This window comes from Pteronotus mesoamericanus, unplaced genomic scaffold (assembly GCF_021234165.1).
Source record: "Pteronotus mesoamericanus isolate MK-2021 breed Mesoamerican mustached bat unplaced genomic scaffold, CSHL_Meso_final contig_55, whole genome shotgun sequence".
Classification (NCBI taxonomy): Eukaryota; Metazoa; Chordata; class Mammalia; order Chiroptera; family Mormoopidae; genus Pteronotus; species Pteronotus mesoamericanus.
In genome coordinates, this window is record NW_026555198.1 from 9,020,292 (window position 1) to 9,045,947 (window position 25,656).

The 25,656-nt window shown below is 35.1% G+C and overlaps 1 protein-coding gene across 1 annotated transcript in view; it reads right to left on the bottom strand.

The window, feature by feature from the left end:
• CHIC1 (cysteine rich hydrophobic domain 1) overlaps positions 1 to 24,406 on the bottom strand; it is an 81,730-nt gene extending 57,324 nt beyond the window's left edge. Inside the window, exons 1-2 of the mRNA XM_054579582.1 lie at positions 24,105 to 24,406; positions 14,401 to 14,455 (exon numbers count right to left, since the gene is read on the bottom strand). Of these exons, the coding sequence (XP_054435557.1) occupies positions 14,401 to 14,455; positions 24,105 to 24,391 (342 nt within the window). The 5' untranslated portion in view covers positions 24,392 to 24,406. The remainder of the gene's footprint in view (positions 1 to 14,400; positions 14,456 to 24,104) is intronic.
• Between the last annotated feature and the right edge of the window lie 1,250 nt (positions 24,407 to 25,656).

Consider the following 25,656-nt stretch of genomic DNA (forward strand, 5'->3'; position numbering starts at 1 on the left):
GAATTTTACCAAACTTTTAGGGAAGAGCTAACTCCTATCCTTCTCAAACTATTCCAAAAAGTTGAAGAAGAGGGATGACTCCTAAACTTTTTTTTATGAGGCCAGTATTATCCTAATTCCAAAACCAGATAAACACAACAAAGAGAGAAAACTACAGGCCAATATCACTGATGAACATAAATGTTAAAATCCCCAACAAAATATTGGCAAACCAGATCCAGCATACATCAAAAAGATCGTACACTGAGGTTAAGTGGGATATGCAAATCAATAAACATAATACATCACATAAACAAAATAAAGACAAAAACCACATGATCATATCAATAGATGCAGAAAAAGCACTTTTTAAGGCACAGCACTCATTTATGATAAGAACACTCAGCAAAATGGGAACAGAGGGAGCATACCTCAACATAATAAAAACTGTCAATGAGAAACCTACAGCCAACATCATACTCACTGGGCAAAAACTAAAACCTTACCCCCTAACATCAGGAACAAGACAAGGATGTCCACTTTCACCACTTTTATTCAACATAGTATTGGATGTTCTAGCCACAATGATCAGACAAGACACAGAAATAAAAGGCATCCAGATCAGAAAGGAGTAAGTACAACTGTCACTATTTGCAGATGACATGACACTGTACATAGAAAACTCTATAGATTCCACCAAAAAACTGCTCCACCTAATAAGTGAATTTGCCAAAATAGGTGGAAACAAAGTCAATATTCAGAAATCGAAGGCATTTTTGTATACCAACAATGAAATATCAGAATAAAAATCCCATTTGCTATAGCAACAAGAAAAATAAAGGTCATAGGAATAAACCTAACCAAGGAGGTAAAAGATCTATACTCAGAAAGCTACACAACACTGAAGAAAGAAATTAAGGAAGACAGAAATAAATGAAAGCATATACCGTGTTCATGGATTGGAAGAATTATCATCATCAAAATGGGAAAAAATCCCATTTACTACAGCAAGAAGAAAAATAAATTACTGAGGAATAAATTTAACCAAGGAGGTAAGAAACCTGTATGCAGAAAACTATACAACACTGAAAAAAGAAATTAAGGAAGGTACAAACAAATAGAAGCATATACCATGTTCATGGACTGGAAGAAACAACATCATTAAAATGTCCATACTACCCAAAGCAATCTGTAGGTTCAACACAATCCCTATTAAAATACCAATGACATATTTCACAGATTTAGAACAAATATTTCAAAAATTTATATGGAACCAAAAATGACCCTGAACAGCCATAGCAATCTTGAGGGAGAACAAAGTAGGAGGGATCACAGTACCTGATGTCAGACTATACTTCAAGGCCACTGTAATCAAAACAGTCTGGTACTGGCATAAGAACACACACATAGATCAATGGAACAGAATAGAGAGCCCAGAAATAAACCCATGTCTCTATGGTCAATTAACATATGACAAACGGAGCAGTAGCATAAAATGGTGTAAAAATAACCTCTTCAACACATGGTGCTGGCAGAACTGGAATAATACAGGGAAGAAAATGAAACTAGACTACCAACTTATACCATATACCAGAATAAACTTAAAATGGATAAAAGACTTAAACATAAGCCATAACACCATAAAAGTCCTAGAGAAAAACATAGGCAGTAAAATTTCAGATATCCTTTGCAGCAATATTTTTGCTAATACATCTGTTAAGGCAAAGAAAATAAAGGAAAGAACAAAAAAAAATGGGACTACATCAAATTAAAAAGCTTCTGCATGGCTAAAGAAAACACCAACCAAATGAAAAGGGAACCAACTGTATGGGAAAACATTTGCAAATGATACCTCAGACAGGGGTTTGATTTCTGAAATATATAAAGTACTCGTATGACTCAATGCCAGGAAGACAGACACCCAGTTAAAAAATGAGCAAAGGACCTGAACAGAGACTTCTCCAAGGAGGACACACATAGGGCCCAGAGACATATAAAAGGATGTTCAATATCACTAGCCATCAGAGAAATGCAAATTAAAGCCACAATGGGATACCACTTCACACCAGTCAGAATGGCCATCATAAACAAATCAACAAACAGCGGGTGCTGGCAAGGATGCGGAGAAAAGGGAACCCTAGTGCACTGCTGGTGCGAATGCAGACTGGAGCAGCCACTGTGGAAAACAGTATGAAATTTCCTCAAAAAACTAAAAATGAAACTAACTGGCTTTTGATCCAGTGATTCCACTGCTGGGATTATACCCTAAGAATCCTGAAACACCAATACAAAAGAATGTATGCATCCCAATGTTCATAGCAGCATTATTTACAATAGCCAAGGGCTGGAAACAGCCTAAGTGCCCATCAGTTAATGAGTGGATCAAAAAACTGTGGTACATTTACACAATGGAATACTACACAGCAGAAAGAAAGAAGGAACTCCTACCCTTCATGACAGCATGGATGGAACTGGAGAGCATTATGCTAAGCAAAATAAGCCAGGTGTTGAAAGAAAAATACCATGTGATCTCACCTATAAGTGGAACCTAATGAACAAAACAAACAAACAAACAAACACACACACAAACAAAATAGAACCATAGGCATGTAAAGAAGGAACAGTGACAGGAACCAGAGGTGGGAGGAATAAAAGAAGAAAGAAGGAAAAGGGCCTACCTAAAGAACATGTATGAATGACCCATGGGCATGGACAATAGGGTGAGGACTGACTGTGGGAGCAGGGCAGCAGGGGGAGGGGACAGGGCAGGGGAGAGCAACAGGGGAAAATTGGGACAACTGTAATAGAACCACAATAAAAGAAAAAAGAATAAAAGAACTAGCCTTAGTCCTCAGCATAAAATGGCCTCATGATCAATGTAAATTTTGAAAGTTGAAAAGTCGTTACACAAGTTTAATATTTTTAATTACTACCTCCATTCCTGGAAGTTGCTGCTTGTACTTCTCTGCAAACAATGACAAAGTCAGTTAAAAGGCAACAGCATTAGGCATAATTAGATTTATACCATAAATCATCCCTGAAGGTTACACAATTCAAAAATATACTAAAGATAGTTTGAGTTCAGTGAAATCATATTTCTGAATCACCAAATTATTCCCTTTGATTTAGAAAGCTGTCAGATAGTAAAAAGAAGCTGTTGTAAAATAAATCCCTAATTAGCATGTTTGGTATAAAAAATATAGAGCTTTACAACTCTTCTAAGTAAAAAAATATACTAGAGGAATCAATTTATTAAATTTTTGTCTTTTAATCAACACTATAAAACATGTACCCATTAGCAGATGTTAGAAAGATACATGACCACAGAACTGAGCACCATCACGATTAAAACATTAATTATATTAGTTTTACTGGAATCATTCATGCTACCCAATAAGGTTAATTGCTTAACCCATAACTTTGGTTTTCTTCCTAATATGTTAACTAACAACAATTGTGAAATTGTGAGGCTCAAAGTTTGCATTTACATGGATAAACTAATTTTGTATTCCATCTAGATGGCTGGCAATATGACATAAAGACAGTTAATGAATAAAAAGAATTTCAATTAAAATACAGAATTTCCAAGGTAAATAGGAAAATAAATTCAGAGAACCATGACTTATAGCTGAAAATATTAAACACTAACAGGCTAAGCACTTTAGATAATAAATCAAGATCTGAATTTTAGTAATTTATTAGCTATGACGAATCTGAGGCAAATTCACTGAATTTTTCTGAGCTTTAGTTTCCCATCTATATAAAATGAGAGTAATAGTCTTCATTTTATATAACTCACAGGGAATGGAAATTATACTTTAGAAAGAACCTCCTGACTGTAATACTTTGAAAAAGGAAGTCAATGAATCCTATCTCTGGCTAGATTTAGGAAAAAAAAAGCAAGTCTCTTTTGCATGAAATCTCATTCAAACAACTTGGCTGCACATTTAATTATAAACAAAAGGATAGTCTGCTACATTTTGAATTCAAATTTGATGCTCTTTAGTTCTGCAATTCTTCAGAGCAAAAAGGATATTCTTTTTATTTTATTTTTAAAGCAAGTTTCATAACAGTTTATTTGACCCAAACTGAGAACATACCATGAAGCAAGATGCTCCTAAAAGATGTTTGTTTTAAAACTATCTTTTCCACCCCTTTGTTTTCAGTCTCTGTGTGTCTTTCAATCTGGAGTCTCATGTAGACAATATATGAAGGAGTCTTTTTTTTAATCCCTTCCGTCACCCTATGTTTTTCAATGGAGCACTTAGTCAACTTCCATTTAAAGTAATTATTGATAGGTATGTACTTATTGCCATTTTAATTGTTTTCATACTAGATTTACAAAGTTGGTCTACTATCTTTAATATATGTTTGCATTTACCAGTCAGATTTTTTTCATATATTTTCTTATTTCCAGTTTTGGCCTTTTAGACAAAAAGACTTTCAAACAAAGGCTATATAACAAGAGACAAAGAAGGACCCAGCAATTCCACTTCTGGGAGCTTATCTGAAGAAAATGAAACAATTCAAAAAGATATATGCACCTCTATGTTTACTGCAGCATTATTTACAATAATCAAGTTATTGAAGCAACCTCGGTGTTCATCACTAGATGAGTGGATAAAGAAGTGGAGGTGTGTGTACACATGCACATATACACTGGAATATTACTCAGCCATGAAAAAGAAATAGATCTTGCCATTTGCAACAACATGCATAGACCTAGAGGGTATTATGCTAAGTGAAATTAAGTCAGAGATAGACAAATACTGTATCATTTCACTTAGGTGTAGAATATAAAATACTAAAGAAATGAACAAACAGAACAAACCGATCCATAGATACAGAAAAACTGATAATTGTCAGTGGGTTGGGTGGTGGGGGTATGGGCAAAAAGATTAAGGGGATTAAGAGTTACAAACTTATAAATAAGTCATGAATATAAAGTACAATATAGGGAATATCAAAATAATATCACAATAACCTTTTATGGTGATGGGTAGTGGACTTTTTGTGGTGATCATTTTGTAAGGTTTATAAATGTGAAATATCACTATGTTCTACACCTGAAACTAATATAACCTTGTATGTCAGCTGCACTTTTTTTTTAATCCATTCAGTAACCCTATGTTTTTCAATGGAGCACTTAGTCAACTTTCATTTAAAGTAATTATTGATAGGTATGTACTTCATTGCCATTTTAATTGGTACTTTAATTCAAAAGAGCTTTACATTCCAAAATAAAAATTAGACATGAAAAAAACCCAAGGTATCAAGTTGCTTTCTCAAGATTTACCTCTAAACAGTAATATTCAACTTTTTTTCTTAGTGAACCACTGAACCAAATAGAAGTTAAAATAATGAATATATATTGATAGGTTTAGCTCTCATCTGTAATATACTATTACTGTCAATTGTCTACAAGTTGTGTATTTAGAAACCCTAATACATTTTTAAAATGGCAAATTTTGATATAAATATCATAAAATTATTAAATATTACTGTTACTGGGGATGTCAGCTCTTGGTTCTTAAGTTCAGCCAAAGAAGAATTCAGAGCCAAGAACTCTGGCACAAGAGGAGGTTTATTTAGCATGTTAAACCTAAGTACACTAAAAGAGAGATTCAAGTGGACTGACCGCTCAGAGAGCTGCCTTGGCCTTTTATAAAGAAAGTCACTGAGGTAGAAAAAGGGAGCCAGTAGGGCTATGTGGACTACAGAGGCAAAAGAAGGGCCCTTGGAAACAGGTTAAGGGGGTTAGCCCTGGATGAGGTGCCACTGCCTACTGCTTCCCTGGTTGCAAGTCTCCTGGGGACCTTTAGAGCTTAGGAGAAAGAAAGCAAAGATAATGTACCTGAAGAAAGAAGGATAGGAAGTTGTGGGTGTGCTCCAGGGAAAGCGAGTGCTGAGTCCTTTGTCTTAGGTTTTTTGTTTTTTTTTTAAATCTGTTTTCTAAAAGTAGGAATTTTAAGGGATGTCTCAGGGGAGAATCTCAATAGAATAGTCATCAGCTTTCCAGGTTATGCTAATTCATCAAAATGAGTGTATAGGGTCAGGGTTGGGGTTTGTACTGATTGGTTGGTGCTAGGGTAGGGGGTCATTGGTCATTACATCTGGTCTTGATGCAGCCATGGCATCACTTTGTCTGGTTTTGCTGTTTTTCTGGGCCTGGAGCTGAAACACAGCTGCGACCTAGATGTTATCTCTAGTTTGACCACAACTCTTGTCTCTGTGGTCAGCAGCCCTGAGACTCTGTTCCTAAGATTATTTGATGCTGATCAGAACCTCATTGTCCTGAGAGCTTAATGCTTAAGGGAACGGACATGTAAGGGAGGAGGAGGCAGGTGAGTCAAGATGCTGGATGAGGCCGGTTTAAATCAGCTGTCTGTCTCAGTTTCCCCATTCTGCTTGCCAAGGAATTTCCCTAGCTTATTACTATCCTGCCTCATCTCCATTTACAAACTTAAATGCTTATAATAAAAATTTAAATTTTTATTTAAAAAATAAATTTTAATTTAAGGTATATAAAATTTGTTTTAAAATTTGTCCTTCATTACATGCTTATGGAAATGGATTAACAAAAATATTTCTAAAATGCAGCAATTTTCCTTCTTTCCCACCAATACTTTACACCTTTAACACAAACTACCAATCTCAATTTGCACTTTCTTACCATGGCCAAATTAAAAACTAGAGTACTCAAGTTATTAAAAATGAGAATTCCGATTTTTAAAAATTTGAGTATAGCCCTGGCTGTGTGGCTCAATGGATTGAGCACTAGCCTGCAAACCAAATGGTTTGCCAGTTCGATTCCCAGTCAGGGCACATGTCCCCACTTGGGGGCGCACAAGATGCAACCACACATTGATGTTTCTTTCCCTCTCTTTCTCCCTCCTTTCCCCTCTCTAAAAATAAAAAAATAAAATCTTTTAAAAAACATTAAAAAATAAAAATTTGAGTATAGTTGGTATACAGTATTATGTTAGTTTCAGGTATACAACATAGTGATTAGATATTTATATATCTTATGATGTGATTACCACATTAAATCTAGTAAGCATCTGTCACCATGCAAAGTTATCACAATATTATATACTGAATTTCTCTTCCCTTTTTTTACCCACTCTTTCACCTCCTTCCCTTTTGGCAACCATCAGATTTTTTTAAATAATAAAATAAATACATTAAAAAGAAAGCTTACTAAAATTTCAAACTGTAAACTAAAATCTGCATTTTGACTTTTAAAAAGAAGCCAGGATTGTCTTTGAAAAAAGATCTATTTGAGTAACAATAAAAGTCATAAAACAAGGATCAAGGTATAGGAAATGAGAACTGATTACTGATTTTAAACAATGTAAAAGGAATGTTTAGTTAACTGTGTGGAATCGGAGTCAATAAAATATCACTCGCTTACTTCCATATAATTGAATATCTTTAGTAATGAAGGTTAAATGGATGCCCTTTACTTTCTAGACAAAAGGTAGGGTGTAAAAATTTATTTCCTTTTGACATTCTTAGAACAAGAAAAGAAAACCACACCATAAAGGTAGAGAAAGAGTATTAATATATTTTTTAAATTTTATTTTATTTTTTATTTTATAGAGGGGAAAGGAGGGAGAAGGGGAGGGAGAGAAATGTCAATGTGAGAAACATCAGTGGCTGCCTTCTGTATGCACCCCAACTAAGGACTAAACCTGTAATCTAGGCATGTGCCCTGACCGGGAGTTGAACTGGTGACCTTTCACTTTGCGGGCTGACACCCAACCAACTGAGCCACACCAGCTGGGGCAAGGTCATAACATTTTATAATAGGATACAGGGGGTTCTGTAAAAAGAAGAAAATCTAAGCAAAACCCAGCAGGACTGATTTGTCTCCTTCAAAGGGGGACATAATCCTATCAATCACTTGTCATACTGGATCACAAAAGTAAAGGCTGATTTCATGGTTTATAGTTCCTAACACTGCACACTAATCTCCCCATAACATTATTTAATGGTTTAAGCTGAGGGTCAGAAAAGCTTTTATTTTTCTAAAATTCCAGGTATCTTTCATTTTCTGGTCAAGAGAATCTGTATGTATATGCGTGCTTGATATGTTTTAACATGACAGGCGGACTTTGTGAAATGATGTAAACAAATTTTTTCTGCATTTAATATAAGAGATTCTCTTTATATTTATTATTTTTTATGCTTGCATAATAATCTTTATTTCTTAAAATTTTTATTGTATTTTCTATTACCATTTAGTCCCCTTATACCCCATGCTCCCGCAATCACCACACTGTTGTCCATGCTTTATTTATATTTAAAGTATTAACACATAAGCACAAAATTAATATTGAGCCACAGAACTTGTCAAAGTGGTTTTTGAGTTTTTCAGAATGCACTCTATGCAATTTCACTTAGTTGAGGCATAAAAGCTATTTAGAATCTCATTCATGCTGAAAGACTTTGTAAACGGTAGATTCAGTTCTCTACTTTAGCTAATGCACTTATTCATTTTTACATATTTTTACACGATAGCTGCTAAACTTGGAATTCAGACCTTTTTTCCCTTTAGTTTTTTTCCTGGTACACATAAATTCTTTTTCCTCTTCCCTCCAGTTATCAGAGAAGCATTTTGATAATCCAAAATAACCTATACAAATGAAACAGTGCCTACTGGAGAAGAATTATTTCATTAAAGAGAAAATAAATAAAGCTAACATCACCACCATGACTTTTAAAAATCAGACTTTCAGAATTCCTTTTGGTGCTTTTTTAAAAAATCACCAAACACTAAACTAAGAAAAACATCATGATATCATTTATGCCTTATCCAACATATAAAAAATTTTGTGCACTTTAATGTGCACTAGAATATCCAATCATTATGATATGTACTACAAAAATGGTCACCTGAAAAGAATCGAAGTATTTAAGAACAGCTCATGTCCAGATAATTTAAGTTGTCTGCAAGCATACTAAAACAGCTTGAGAGTCTTACTCTAGTTTAAAAAACTGTACTTTTGGGCTGGTAAAGTTTTTAGTTTTAGAAGGCTTGGAGAGAAACAAAGAGTTGCAAGCACATATAACTGGACTATTTCAAAGATGGATAATTCTTATGCCTGGGGACTCTCTTCTGTGACACACTTCTGATTATTCACTTTTGTAGAATTTCTTAAATTTTTAATTCAAACTTTTAAAAAACTAAACCAGTAATGAAGCTGGATATTACTGCCCAGACAACACATGCAAACAGCATCAAGGGAAACATAAAGAACAAGTTTTCCATTGGAAATGTTTTAATTCACATCCTCTTTAATTTTGAATGTGCTATCTTTTCACAAACATATTATCCAAGAGACTTTTTCATAACAATTTCTTTCATTTGAAGAAAACATTTGTGACTAATTCATATAAAACAAGACTAAGTCTGAATTGTTACTTTAATTGAATTATTCTAAATGATCACGATAAGAAAGTAGAACATACTAGAGAGTGAGGTCAAAATCTCACACCAAAGGGCTCTTTGTAACTTAAAAAGTTGTATGGTCACATATTTTCTTTTTTTTTTCATTCCTAGTATTTATTAGGACTACTTTCAGAAGGAAGAATTCATTAGCATTTACATTGCTGTGATTTTTATTACCATTTTTTTAAATTATTTTTTTCAAATACATTTGTCTCTGCCTCCCCCCCACCACTTTCCCTTGCCCCCTCCCTCCTTCCCTCCCTCAACCCTTCCCCTTTGCTTTTGTCCATGAGTTCTTGCTATATGTTCCTTGACTTTCCCCTTCCCTTCCTTTTCCCCTCGCCCCTCCCCCCTCCTTCCCTCTTGTCTCTGTTGGTTTCTTTTCCTTTCAGTGTTGCTGGTCTTATTTTCCTTGCATCTTTGTTATTGTTGGTTAGGTTCCGCTTATAGGTGAGATCATACGGTATTTTTCTTTCACCCCCTGGCTTATTTCGTTTAGCATAATGCTCTCTAGTTCCATCCATGCTGTTGCGAAGTTTAGTAGCTCTTTTTTTCTTTCTGCTGCATAGTATTCCATTGTGTAAATGTACCATTATTTTTTTATAATAGTTCTATATTTTATTTATTTTTTTAAATTTTATTTTAATTTATTTTTTCAAATACATTTGTGTCTACCTACCCCCCACCACTTTCCCTTGCCCCCTCCTTCCCTCCCTCAACTCTTCCCCTTTGGTTTTGTCCATGAGTCCTTACTATATGTTCCTTGACTTTCCTCTTCCCTTCCTTTTCCCCGCCCCCCTCCCTCCTTCCCTCTTGTCTCTGTTGGTTTCTTTTCCTTTCAGTGTACCATTATTTTTTGATCCAATCATCTACTGATGGGCATTGAGGTTGCTTCCAGCACTTGGCTGTTGTAAATTGTGCTGCTATGAACATTGGGGTGCATAGGTTCATATTTTCTAATGTCAAATTAGCCAGGGACTATCTCTACCCACTTATTATTATATGGAATGATTTATCATTATACTTCAGGAGAAATACAAAAGGTCCAAAGCCAAGAGGGAAAATTATTGGTGGGATCAGAGAATAAAACATTACTCAGATGAAGAATATAAAAGTAGCAAAATCAATGAAAAGTTCAAAGCTAGTAAATAGAGAAAATTGGATAAACCATCAGGGTGAAACTGTGAAACAGTGATGTACAATGGTTACCAGCAACTACAAACTTACACTGGGAAGCTAATAAGTACCTGACAATATACTAGAAATTTTACATATGCTCTCTCATTTAATCTTTACAACAAGAAGTCAAGTACTATTATCATTGTTTCTATTTTTCACATATGAACTGAGGCTCAGAGAAGTAGCTTGCTTAAGGCCACAAAACCAGTAAATGACAAACTTTGTATTACAACCCAGATCTGACTTCAAAGCTTGTTGAATTACTCTATACTGTCTCAAGCTAGGTCTCATTTTTCAGGGGGAGAATGAAGCAAATAAGAGTATAAAATACTTTTTAAGCTTAAATTTATTATAATCTCAGTGATAATCTTTGGAAAAAAACAGGTTTGTTGTCTTTTTCTCCATCCCCCGCCCCCGCCTCAATGAGGCTGGGGAGAAGATTGGTAATAGAACAAAAGTGAGGAGAGTAAACAGTTGGATAATTTATCAAAACAAAAAAAGAGCTGCTATTAGAAGTATTTTATCCAATTCTCAAAGAGTTTAGACTGAGAGAACAAATTAAAAGTAAATTAAGGTTTACCAGAGGGAAAGAGGGGTAGAAGGGTAAGTCGGGATCAACGGTGATGGAAAGAGACTTCACTTTGGGTGGTGAATACAAAATACAATTTACAGAGGATGTATAATAGAATTGTACAGTTGAAACCTACATAATTTTTGTAAGCAATGTCACCCCAATAAATTCAATCAAAATTTAAAAAACTAAGGTTTTAATAACCACTATTGTCACATGGCTCAAAAATCAAAATAATACTGAAAGATATTCAGAAAATGGTTTCATCCTTACTCTTGCCTCCATTCATCTCATTCCTCTTCTCCCATGAAGGTAATGACTTGTGTCAGTTTCATGTGTATCCTTGTAGAATTACTTCATATGATTATGAATGTACTTATTTCTCCCCTTCATTACACATACTATACACACTGATTTGAACCTTGCTTTTCTCAATTGCAATATGAGCAAAATTAACACTAAAATAGCATATTAAAGCCCTTTAGAGAATAAAATGATTTTAAATTGTGACCAAAATCTATACCAACAAATAACATTATTCTAGTAGTAAAATTAAACAGGATCATATTAAATTACAGGTTTCAAAATACAAAAAATTAACTCCATTTAACCCTAAATCAACATTTCAGCTACCAAGCATTTAGCTCCTAACCATTTGGTAATTATTGAGTATTTTTGTTAATATAATGGTTTTCTCTTTCTTCATCTACATTTTCTCAAGTACAAATGTGTAAATAATCTTTTGCCTGAGAGTCTTTTCCTTTGGACAGAGAAGTTTGCATTACTGTTTTAAGAGGAGTTTCCAAAAATTGTTTCAAAACCTAGGAAGTCTTTGACTATTCAATCTCCTTGCTAGAAGAAACTACTGAATGTAAAGAGCCAGGGAACAGAAAGAGAATAATTTATTGCAGTGAGTCTGATTTTAGAAACTCAAACTATCTAAAAGGTAGAAAAATAACAAAAAAAAAATTGATGCTTTCAATATGTAACAAAATCAGACCACAGGACAGTTTTAAAAAGAGTGATACAAAGTTAAACACTGATAACTTTGTTCACTCTACAACATTGGAAATTAGATTTGCCTGCATCTGCTGAAACCGTGGCTTCTCCACACACTCTATATCCAGAGTGAGACACATGCGCACAGACAGGGGACATGCACAGAGTGATGATAGCCAGGCTTCAATTCGGGCTACTGCTGCTGGTGCTGCTCCTATTTATTGAAATCAAATAACTGCTGTATCAACTTCCAGTAACCCCTCCCACAATACCTTGACTACCCCAAGCCCAGTGGACGAGACCACGAAGGCAAGTGGCTGTGCTCTGCAGTCAATGGCCAGTCTCATTCTTTCTTCTACCTCTCTATTGTTGAGACTCAGTCAAGAAATGTCTATATTTCCCCAACTTCTAAACCCAATCCAAATGGCAACTGGACATCCAGTGTGACAAGGAAAAAACAGGTCTTCATTGACTCTGCTAATTCCACAACTAATTTTATTGACACAGAAAATGTTGAAGATCCCCAATTTTTTTATTACAGGCTTTTTTTTAAATTGTGGTAATACATAACAAAATTTGCTATTTTAACCATTTTCTTTTGCTGATGATTCCAAATTTGTTTTGAAGAGCTTGTGCAGGGTTGGATTAGATGATGAATGCTAATATTAAATCTGCTGGAGTTTCATGTACAAGATGAAGAGACATGTCTAAAATTGGCTCAGAGATGACTTCCTTAAATGTGGATTAAGAAGTATAGACACATAAAACTCTACCTTTTATGAAAATGAATAGATTTTATCTTCTCTAGAGATAAAGAGTGGGATTTGGAACAGTTGTATTTTTCATTTGGTTCATTAAAGCTGTAAGGCCATAAAAAAGGTAATGCAAAAAGCTTCCATGGTTCTATTTATATGTACATTAGAAGAGGCTTCCAGGCATTCCTGTAAATCCTCAATATATTGCTTAGCAGTACTAATTTAATGCCCCTGTAACTCTAGATATCTAGATAAAGTTTTCCATTGTTAAGCTATTACTGTTCTTTTGGGAGCAGAATTCTTTCTTATGAGGCTTTGTGTCTGACATTGCATTTGACTGTCTATGTAGTAATTGATACGTGCCAGGACAATAATGAATTGGAATCTACCCCAAATCCAAACAAAATGAATGAATTTTGCCTTTATACTTATCACATACTCCTCCTATTCAACAAGAGTTCCAGATTCATTTTGCTAAACTAATTCTAAAGGATATAAGTATACAGACCTCAACTAATTTAAAAAAGCATTTTATTTCTGCATACAATTAAAAATGATTTGTTTTGAAGGTAAAATAGACATACCTTAAAATTGAAAAAGCAAATATGTGAGGGAGTCAAAACTGTAAATAAGGTGTTTGGGAAGCGAAGACTGGAAGCTTATCTACATTGGATTCAGAAAAACTTTTAGACTCTTTCTGTACTTAACTTTATTTTTAAAACTATAAATCAGAATAGCCACATTTGGAACATTTTCTATTATTGGTCAATATTTTGAGATAGCTAGAACCTTATCCTAAAACTAATGTGGACTTGATTCTGGAAAGTAAATCTTTTCACAACTGCTTCAATGCACAGAAACCTTTTGAAATTAGACACTTCCTAAAGTCTTGTTTGCATGGTCACACACTGATGCTTAAATGTTCCAGTATCTAATATGGCCACAGTAGTCTTGATAACCAAAGTCACTGTTTTCTATCTTTAGAAACCTACCTAGGAACACCACATCCAACAGATCTCAAGCTACTGTGTGTGTGAATGAATATTCCCTTTTGTTTCATACCTGAATGCTATACATATATTCTGGATTGTATAGTGTGTTTGCATATTTATGCTTTGATTTGTAGTAACTTATCATGTTATTTACAATCTGTAAATAAAAAATGACTGAAAGAGCAAAAAATAAAAACAAAACATTGGAAATTACTGACCTAAATGAAAACAGTTATATTAAGAACTACCAGGGCTGAAAAAAAATAAGTACATAATGGTTGGCATTAATGGACAATGAACAAAATAACTGGTCATAGGCATAGTCTTCAGTCACAAATGACGCAGCCTCCAACTACCCTGGCCTCTTGTAATTAATTTCATTACCAGTGAGTCAAACATTTGTCATAACACTGAATAAGCCATAAAACAATGTTTTTAGAATTGAAAAGTTCAAAGCAAACTCTCACTTACCTTCCCTGTTAGAACTGAGGGAAATTCAGTATCAAACTTGTTGCTCAAGCCAAACCTTAAAAACAAAGACAGAACAAAATATATTCTACCCAGCATATTTAACTCTATCCCATTTTTTTTAAAAGTTACAAAGCCATGCATTTTTCTTTTGATGTTGTGATTTTAAAATGTGTCCTAAAATAATTTTGATATTTATAGAAAACAAACCTTTGACTATTAATTCTAATTAAATGAAACTAACTGGATTCATGATATGGAATTAAAAATAATAAGTTAGAGAAACACTGACATAGAACTGGAAATATAATTTTTTAGACTTTATTTATTTATTTTTAGAGAGGGGAAAGGAGGGAGGAGAGGAAGAGAAACATCCATGTGTGGTTGCCTCTTGAGTGCCTTCTTCTGGGGACCTGACCTGCAACCCAGGCATGTGCCATGACGGGGAATCAAACCAGAAACCCTTTGGTTCACAGTCTGGTGCTCAATCCACTGAGCCACACTAGCCAGGACTGAAAATATAATTTTTGACTGAAATGCTTCTGTTAAAACTATTTTAGTTGATAACTGTTGGGGCTGGCTGATGGGTAGTATGTGAGTGGATTTTACTACTCTTTCTACTTTTGTGTCTATATGAAAATTTCCCTAATAAAAACTAGTAAGACCTTTAGAACCACAGAGTTCGACAACTTCTAATCAGTTACTATTCAGAAACTCAAAGGTTGATCCTTATGAATGGCTCTTATGTATATGTCCAACCCATTTTAAGAAAACAGATGCCAGCCTTGGAAGCTCTTTCTCCAAGTATGCTCGTTGAAATCTGTACTAGGAAGGCAGAATGAATTTTATAAGCCTTTCTTCATGTACTTGTTGATTTCAGAAGGCATAACAAAGGTCACTTCTTGCATACCAGATGATACATCATAGTGACTACAATTTTATATTAGTGATTGATGGGTTGTAAGCAAAAAGGAACAGATATTAACATTTATTATCAACCTTTTTTGAGGTAGGCAATAACAGTTAACACTTACCAGTGACTATGGATTTACCATGGGTGAGATACTCTGCTAGGTCAATACACTGCTACTTCTAGACTTTACAACTCTGCAAGAGAGGTACAGTTGTCCTGGTTTTACATACAAAGAAGCTGACACTCAAATTTTTTTTCAAAAAGTAATTAAATGATTTGCCTTAAGTTATATAACTAGTAAGGTGTGTACCAAAATTCAAATGCCAATCTTTAAGTTCTTTTTGCCCTATATTAAGCTCCTGGAAAACAGAAACTACTGTTTATTTATTTTGCTACCTTCCATTATGCTTAGTAAGTGTTTAATAAAAGTTTTTTGAATAATAAGCTACTATTTAATGTTTGATTTAACTGATTTATGGCACTTTGGTCTTAGGGTCACTTTAAAGATATAAAGAATCCAATGTCCTATTAAAATTCTATGTAGGAATATTATATTCTCTTTGTATTAATATGGTAATAACTTCTTTTCAAAGACAGAAGCCAGTCTTAAACACAAAAACTCTATACTTAGGATCTAGTAGCAAGGCATATATCTGTGCATAAATACACTATACCTGTATGTTCAGAATGTATTTTATAACAACAAATTCTACTGATATATTTTTAAATAGTTGACAAAATTATTAGCAATTGAAAACAGAACTTTATTAAAAAAATACTTCATTACTTCTCCAGGTGTCAGTACAATATGTAATGAGAACATAATATTCTCATAATAACATTCCCTTTATATCTATACATAGACACAGGAGCATAGCCAAACTTAAAAACAAGATGGTATGCCCTGTACATGAGTTTTTATGGCAACTTTTATATGCTGTTTGAGAAACTGACATTCTAGTATTAAATATACATTTTAAACTATGTACTAACTCAGAAATCAGTAATAACATGACAAATATTTAAAAGAGCAAGAAACACATTTCATTTAAATCATATTTACCTAAACAATAACTTTATCACTAGTCAAAAAGATATAATTTATTATTCCACAAAGAGTAAATTTGTATTGTGGAATATATACAGGTTTCATTTTTAGAAAGTAGACATGATATATTTTAAAGTAGAGCTCTATTTCCATTATTTTGTCTAAATGCCTTTTAGATACAATGTCAATAACATGTTCTTACCTCCATCAGATTGTTGCCATTTTAACTTTTCCCACATGCTATTTTTTTACTAGATATCAAATAAGTAGAACATATAGACAGATATATCTCCCAAAAGGTGTCAAGTATCTCTATTATTTTAAAAGTTCTTAGCTTTACCATTCTCTTTGCATTTATCAAAAGACAAATGAACCTTCTTTTCCACTGTTTTCATTTCCTTAATATCTCCTTATTTCTTAGCCTTTTGAAATTTGACTTTTGATGTTGTCACTTTACTGAAAACAACCTTATTCACATCTTATTTGTTACCAAATTCAATGTCCTCTTCTCAGAACTTTCCCCTCGACTTTGCAGCTTGTGATACCATTGATCATACCCTTCCTAACACTCTTCCATTCTTTCACTTTCCTGTAACACTTTTGCCTTTTCCCCAAATTTAGCCTTTAGTCATCTGCTTGTCTTTCTAAGGAAGCTACAATAGTTAATCTATATTTAATAGCTTTGACAATTAATTTTATGCTGATGACCATCAAATCTGTAGCTCTAGTTTTATATTTTCCAACATGCTGTAGTGTCTAGTCTTTAATTGCATATTGAAAATTTCTATTTGGATATGTTGCTACAAAATAATAATGCCACAAGTCAAATATGTCTAAAATTAAATGTTACCTTTTATTGGAATTGGCTGCCCTTTTCAAATTCCTCATCTCCATCAATGGCGCATTGACACTCTCTAACCTAGAGTATGGTATCGTTTTTTTACACCTTCCCTCTACTCTTTTTTTTCTGCATGTTGCTTGCATTCAGGTAGTTCCAAGTCCTGTTACTTGTCCCTTTGAAATCATTCTCAATGATTCCTTCCTTTCCAGTGCTACTTCAGTGTTGGCTCTTGTCTTTGCTCATGTGGTTCCTCTTGTGTCCTCTCCCTAGTTTAAATCCTTCGCAGACTTCAAGGCTCAAGTCAAGTTCCAATGCCTTGAATGCTCAAGCTTTTATGGATTATCCCCTTTTCCGAACATTTGCAGCCACTTCTACTCTGTACTATCCAATTCAACATTAATAAATTTATTTTTATTTTGGTGTTCTACATCAATATCTTAAAGGCAATTTTCCTGTTAGCTTCGTAAAATAAGGCCTGTATTATGTTTTTCTGTATTCTTCACAGTGTTTAGCCCAGTGCTCAAGTTCTCAAGAAATACTTGCTATAGTCATATTACTAATTTTCTACTCTAATATAAAAAGAGAATGTTTTTTCTAAAATATAAAAAGTATATTAGAAATGGTAAAGAAAGTATCATTTTACTTCTTAAAACATTCCTTTATGGCCTACATTTATCTACTTCAGAGAGGTATAAGGATAGGCAAAGTAGGCCCAATAAACTTTCATAATTTTGGCTAAAAGGCTGTACCAATCTTGTTCTTGCCTACTAGGATTTCTCCCTTAACTTTTTTTTTATTAGAGACCTAGCACTTAAAAAGACTACTTAACTCAAATAACCTTAAGCATAACATTTCACTTAGTAACTATTAAAAAATGTTGAAATGGCTTCTGCTGCTGAACAAAAACGTCAGCTATTTCATTAACAAACCATTAAGTTAAAAACTGAGTCCACAGAGGTCAAACAAGCGCATCTACCCATTACTAATTAGTGACAGATATTATCAAGGATGTGGGGTTCTTTAGCATTAGACAAACAGGCATTTGGGAACTGCTCATGCTGTTGTTTTATTGGCTTCATTATATATAGAGCCTATTATGTGTTTGAGATGGTCCCAGTTGGTGGCTCCTAATGACTGTATTTTATTTGTCAAATGTCTTCAATGCTCCAAATTTTAATTTCTTGGACAATTCTTTAGAGTAAAGGAAATTAAGGCAAAGAAGGATGGGTCCTCTTAGCTGTTCTTTCCTCTTCTCTCCCTCCCTATATCCCTCACTGTTTTTAATCCTTTTGAAAATGGCTATACAGCAGTCTTTGGAAACCTTGCACAAATTAAACCTCATGTGTTCTGGTTGTTTAGGAAAAGAAATCATAGTGTAGTAAAATTCTGCCAGCAAGAAATGTGATTTAATTAGAAAAGTATGTACTTATAGTAACACTGATTCTGAAGCATGTGCACTGAACTTTATTTACTATATCAAGGAAAATAAAAATTTATTCCATACGATTCAGAGATTTTCAAAAAAGTATTGTTAAATCTCTTTAATCTCTCATATGGAAACAATCATGTCTGTAAACAGTAAGTAAACACTGTAAAATGGAAAGTGTTACCATAGCTTCAGCATTCTCAAAGTCTAAAATCTTGTAAAATATTTACATTATACAAACACAAATTAACAATGTATCACTGTAATTCCTCAAAGAGAGCTGTTAACAGAAAAGGCATTCCATTCACTGATTTGAGAAGTATTAATATTTGTAGTGCTAAGTTTTTGCAGAAATGCACTATTTGGCAAATTTGGTCATTTTCAATTCTATATGTAATCACTTCAGCTCTTTTAGATTTACTTTAATGAGACAATTTTATAAATACCTGAGAATTGGTAACCTATCATCTCTACTAACTTCTATACAGATGTACTGTCAAGGGTAAATAGCTATATATTTTAAGGAATATACAGAGTGTGGTGATGCTTACAAATAGGAAAAAAACTCATGAGATAAAATTTTCTTTGTATTTCAATACATCGGACCCAAATAGTTATCCTAAAAATATCAAGAAGAAAAGTAATAGATACTAAATTATATCACTCAGATGCTTAGTATTTCCAAAACACTTCATACTTCCAAGAAACATTTCATTATTTCTGTTTCTAGAACCTCAAAATGGTGGGAGTTAATTTAACCACATTTGGGGAGGGAATTTGGAAAAAGATCCCTAAATTTCTATTTATGATCATAATCTCAGAATTGGAATTACAATTACTGTGGTTAGATCATTCTACTTAAGAAATTATCATTGATTGTATGTTAAAAGATTAAAATCTTGTTAAAGTAACTAGAAAGCCAATATATTAGGAAGATACAAGTAGATGGGTTTGATGGGTATTCTGATACATAAGGGCTTGCTTAACAAAGCTTTCAGAGGTAAAGTCCATACCTCCCATCACTGGTGATATTATTGTATCCATACATACTTATGTTCAGAAACACAAATACTGTCCATAGCATGATTCAACTAACTAGTATTTGTTGAGGGCCTACAATACAGTATGCACTATGGTGTTACTAAAGTGAATCAATATGGAATGTTACTGAAGTGAACCAATATTCATTCAACTCACTTTTATTGAGAGTCTACTCCAGGGTAGGTACTGAGGATTCAGGGGGAACCAGAAATGTTCCTGCCATTGCAGCTTACAGTTTAGTGGGGGCAGAGAAGACTTGCAGGAGTTGGAGACATATGGAGAGCTGAGGTGAGGGCAGTGGGTACTGGAATACTAGATGAAGGCCCCATCTTAGAGGCAAAGAGATAAGCAACAGCATGCTATGAACAGGAAAATATAAGCAGTAAAAGGAAATGTCAGGAGGCTAGGCTGTTAGATCAGCAGGGTTCAGTTCAATATGCCACATCATGGAGCTTAGATTCTATTGTAGAAGTAAAGGGCAAACAACGGAATAGTCTTAAGCAGGAAAGTGGTGTCTTAGAGTAGTAGCAGGCTGGGGTTGGATGTGAATGTGAAAAGGTGAAGGCAGGACAACTAGTTAATGTGATGAAAGAGGTATGAATCAGGAAAGTGGTGGTACAGAAGAGAAGAATAATAGTTTCAGTCATATATTAATACTTCCTGGTTATCTAGTTGTGAAAATTATGAGTGAGAAAGAGGAATCAAGGATGAATAATGAGATCAGTGGAGGTACACTTAATTGAGATGGAGAATACAGAAATAGTAGGGGTTTTTTGAGGGGCTGGGACAGGTGTGTGTTTGTGTGGGGGGAAATGAGTTTAGCACTGAATATGTTGAATTTAAGATAATGGTGGGCCATAAAGTGAGGAAAACCAGGTAAGAGTCTGAGCAGAGAGCCTGGTACAGAGACATATACTTGGGAGACATCAGATAATAAAAGATGAGACCGTCTAGGGAGGGTAAGGAATGAGAATAGAAGGCTGAGAACAAAACCCTGAAGATAACTAATATTCAAGAGGCAAGAGAGGAAGAGAAGCCCATGAATGAGGCAGTTAAGGTATAGTCAGAAAAATACAAGGAGAACAAGGAAAGTGAAGTGGGCAAGGAAATTCCTTGGTTAGTTTGGCTGGAAAAATGTTTTCTTTTTAAATCAGAATTTAAATACCTGTAGGCAAAACATATACTTTCCAATTCAAGTAAGGCCCCATCATTACTCATGCTGCATCATTTTCTGTGATCTGTCTTGCCTCTGAAAGCCTGTGTATTTGTGCCCCCCAGAATAGAAGCCTCCAAGAAAGAGGGAGTCATTATAAGTGTCATACACAGCCGTGATGACCAGAAAGAGGGAATAAAAGATGCCCATTAATTTAGCAACAGAAGGGTCATGGTGATTTTAAGGTCAGTTTATCTGTGGTCATGGTGGTAGAATTCAGATTACAGAGGGGTGAAGAGAAAATAGATACGTTGAATGTAGCTAGTTTTAAGAAATTTGGGGAAGGAAGGGAGAGTAGACAGTAGCTAGAGGGGAATGTAGGTCTAGGAAAGCTTTTGTTTTTTAAAAATTAGACTCTTAACATGTTTACAAGCTGAGCCAGTAGAGAGGCACAGAGTCATAATATTAGGGCGATAGGGTCTTCCTGATGGAGCAAAATCTGGGAGGAGGCTGCAAAAGAAGAACAAGAAAGGCACAAGTGGAGGGTGGAGATTTGGACAAGTGGAGAAACTCCTTGACCTCAGAGTTTAGAGGAAGAAAGTACAGGAATTCAGACCTAATTAAGATCCAATGCAGGTTTTTCAGCAGGAAAATGACATGATTAAATTGTGTTTTAAGAAAATTAGTTTGGCACAAGCATGCAGAATAGATTGGAATGGGGAGAGGTGGCGGTCTGTGGCAATAATTCAAGCAGGAGACGATGGCAACCCAAACTAGAGTGGTGCCAGTAGAATGGATAAAATAAAGAATCTAATAAACATTTCAAAACACATGATGACATAATCCTGGGACTGACTGACATAGGGCAATTCAAGGAGGTGGAAGAGTTAAAATGACACAAGGATTTGGTGGTATCAGGGTCAGAAATGGGGCAACTGGATTACACAGCTAGTATGGGTAGGGAAAGTACTGAGTTTGAAGTGATTGGGGTTTTTTTTCAAAGTTTAAATTTTGAGAGCCAAGTCCTCTATAGAATAGATGACTGCACAAAGGATGGAAAAGAAAGAGGTGGAAAAGAATAAGATATATTTCATTCACATAGGGGAACTCTAACACTCCCATGCCAGAAAAAATTTAAACAGAAGCTGATATTTTAGACGTCTCAGAATTAGATTAACTACCTCCTAAGGATGTTACTTTACCTGATATAGGAAGGTTTTCCTACCATTGACAGATCAGAGACTCAGATCAAGTAAAACTTTCTCCTAAACATTTCATCTTTTTTCAAATCTCAGACATTTGACATCAAATTGTGAAAGAATGTGCACAATACAAAGTAATTTTCCGAACTATATGCACTGGTTAACAATTCAATTACTGGTTTGCTGCTTTTCAGGTTTTGGCTTCAATTAATGCCAACAGTTGCTACCAGCACCACTACTTCACACTCCTAATGCCAGAATTTTTAATCTGGGAGAGACATACCTATGACAAGGGCCAGGGCATGGCAAGTGTCAGTGCTTTGCTTTTACTTACAAAGGGGTTGGCAAGTACTTCACCATGGTTGTTTGAAGAGTAGAATGGAACCACAAATGAGTTTCAAAGAACTTAAATTCTGTTTTCTTGCTCCTTGTCTGTTCTCTGACTTATAGAAAATAATGAGGTGGAGGAGTGCTGGAATATAAAATATGTCTTGGAATAAAACGCTTTTTCTGTTCAGGAGTGAGAAATAATATGCATGAAAGTAAGCTTTTGTGCCAGAATCATAATTATTTTTTGAGTAAAAGTTTCCTTAGTGATAAAAGGTATGAAAGTAAAAACATTTCTGAATGCTGGCATCTGGTCATTGCAGTCCATCAGTAACATTCTTGGACCAAAACAAACAAAAGAAAAAAAAACCGTGTTAAAATTGCCTAACCAAAAAGCAGATCTAAAAATGTCCCCAAATTCTTTCACAATTTAAAAATCTTTCTTAATATATTTCATGCAAAGATTACAAAAGCATTACAATCAAAATACTCAACATGTTAAACTTAAAAGCTAACATGATAAGGGGAAGTGGTGCATATTATAACATGATTTCAGATAGTATAAATTCAGCTGAAAGTCAAAGGGGCTAGGGGAGCCATTATCAAAATCAGAGGCAGTGTGACTTGATAGTAAAAAAAAAAAATAGCTCTATGTTGAGGATGCAGCAAAAGATAGCATAATTAAGAGGATGAACATGACACCATATTGAAATTTGCAAATATTTACAGCCCAAGCACATAAAAATGAGGAAGCAGTTTTCAGAGCCCGGAGAACCACTAAAATTTTATTTTGCTTTGCAACTACTATGCTATGAGGTTCCCCCTTTTATTTTCTCAAATATTATTCAAGATTTCAATTTTTTGAAAAGTCACTCTGCATAAGTTTCCAAGAAATCATCTTTGGCTTCTTTGGGACTAATTTCCATATACACTTAATGTTCATATTTAAAGTTTAGGCATGCCAAATCTCTTGCAAGTATCTGTAATTATCTCAGAGCTGAAAGGCTTTAGAAACCATCTATCCCAAAACCCTAATTTTACAGACGGAGAGAAAAAGCTCAGAAATGGGAAGTAACCTGACCAAGGTCATAGGGCCAGAAAGAAGCAAAGCTGGGACTAACACCCAAGAATCTTCATTTTCAATCCATTACTCTTTCTACTTTTCATGCTGCTGTTCCACCTGAATTTCTAATTGTATGATATTTTTGTAAAGTTAGAGTGAGGGTGATCAAGATGTGGAAAGGATAACCGTATTCATTCATATAAGGACTGTATAGGAAGAATGGATGGATGAATACGTGGATGAGTGGGAATTCTATAATATTATTCACAAGATACATATTTGTTTTGAAAAAACCAAGTCTAGGTCTTGTCACATGTCACAGCCATCACCGTATTCCACAAGATACCAATCTTAGCAGCAAATAATCTTCTGATATATTCTGCAGTTGAAAGAGTATTCACTTGCCAGCATACAAATAATAGCAAGGAAACTCACCCTTAGTCTAATCTTTCTGGCACCCAAACCCATCACTTCCCTGTCCTATGCTCACTCTTTACCAGGCGTTGGTGCATTACATTTGCATTCTCACTTCGTTTACACCTGTCTCCCTGGATTTCTCCATTTACAGCAGGTGCCCTTTGCTAACTCTATGCCTCAGTAAGCCCTCCCCCACTCCCCTAATCACTTGATCACCTTCTCATTTCTATTTCCAAATCTCAGTCTTTTAAAACCCCATGATTCCCTCTCGCTTACACGGTGATGTGGCCGGCGCCCCGCACCAATACAGGGTCGGGGGCATATCTCCGCAGATGCTCCTCGCTCACTACCCGAGGCGGTGGCGGCGTTTCCTCCTCCTGCTCTTTCTCTTCTTCTTCCTCCTCCTCTTCCTCCTCATCTTCCTCGTCATCGTCGGGCCCCGATACCGACGACGACGACGGCGACGACGACGACGTTGTCGCTTCCTCCTCCTCCTCCTCCTCCTCCTCCTCCAGTTCCGAGATGGTGTCGAACTCCGCCATGTTGGGAAGCAGGATGCTCATCACGTGACGTCTAGATCGCCGCCACCCTTACGTAGAAGAGTCTGAACCTGCTGAAATGCTGGAGAGGAGGGGGAACGAAATAAAGAGAAAGAGGAGTATGGTAGGGATAGGACTTGAGGAGATGCGCCTGCGTATTAGGGCAGACGGGAATGGGGGTTAAAGTGTACGCTTGCGCGGCTCTAAGCGAAGAGGGACGTTAGAGGTGAACTCCAGAGAATTATGGAGGTCGGGTCTGCGGGTGCTGGTCTTAATATTTATCTTTGGTCTTTGGCTGCTTGGATCCGGGGGGAACTTATGGTTTTACTTCGTACTGATTAACAGTGAGTATTATTACTCACCCCCATCCCACAATGTAGGGAAAGCATATTCTATAAAAGTCAGGTTCGAACTTTGCCCCAGATATCTAAAGGTGTATACCAGTTCTTTACGTTTGTTCATCATTACAATTTAAAAGACTTTAGCATTAGAACTTCATCACACTCTAGAAAGCATTTTTATAAATACTTTACTGAAGCGGAAACTTTCTGTTACTACTTCTATTCCTACTGTGTGATACAGAGGACTTTCTAAGCTAAGCACTCGAATATACTTACCTCTTTTAATTCTTCACAACCTTATTAAATATGTACCATGATTATCTCATTTCAAAAGTAGAAAACCTAGATGCAGAGAGGATAAGTAACGTGTCCAAGGTCATGGAGCTACTACATGGCAGTTCTGATTTTAAATTTCGAGGTCTCTTCTGATTCCAAAAGTCTAGTAGTTAACCAAGAGACTGAAATTGTTTGGATAGGTTTTGAAGAGTGGTACCTTTTGAGTGACTTTTTGAAAGATGTTTGAATTTTGGAGATTTTTTGGAGAGTTGGTGGAGGGGAATGGGGCGGGGAGCATTCCAACCTAAGTAAACATTAATTAATGTCATTCATTTTCCAGAGACTGAGCTATATTCTTTCACTTACAGTATCTCCGTTAATCCTTAAACAATCCTGTGAGGTAGGCATCTATTTTACAGATGGCACAACAGAGTCTCAGGAAGTTTAGGTAATTTAGCAAAGTCTATGGTTACCTTTTGTCTAAATTTTTTTTATTTCAAACATTCTATCTTCACATCCACTAAAATCTTGTAGAGATCACGTATTTTGAGTTTCCAATCCATGTCTGAAACAATTTCATTCCTTCATGTCATAATTCAGGGATCATTAAGATAGGAAAGTCACACATCTGCTAAGTACTAAAATAAATACTGTAATCCAGGTATTCTGTAT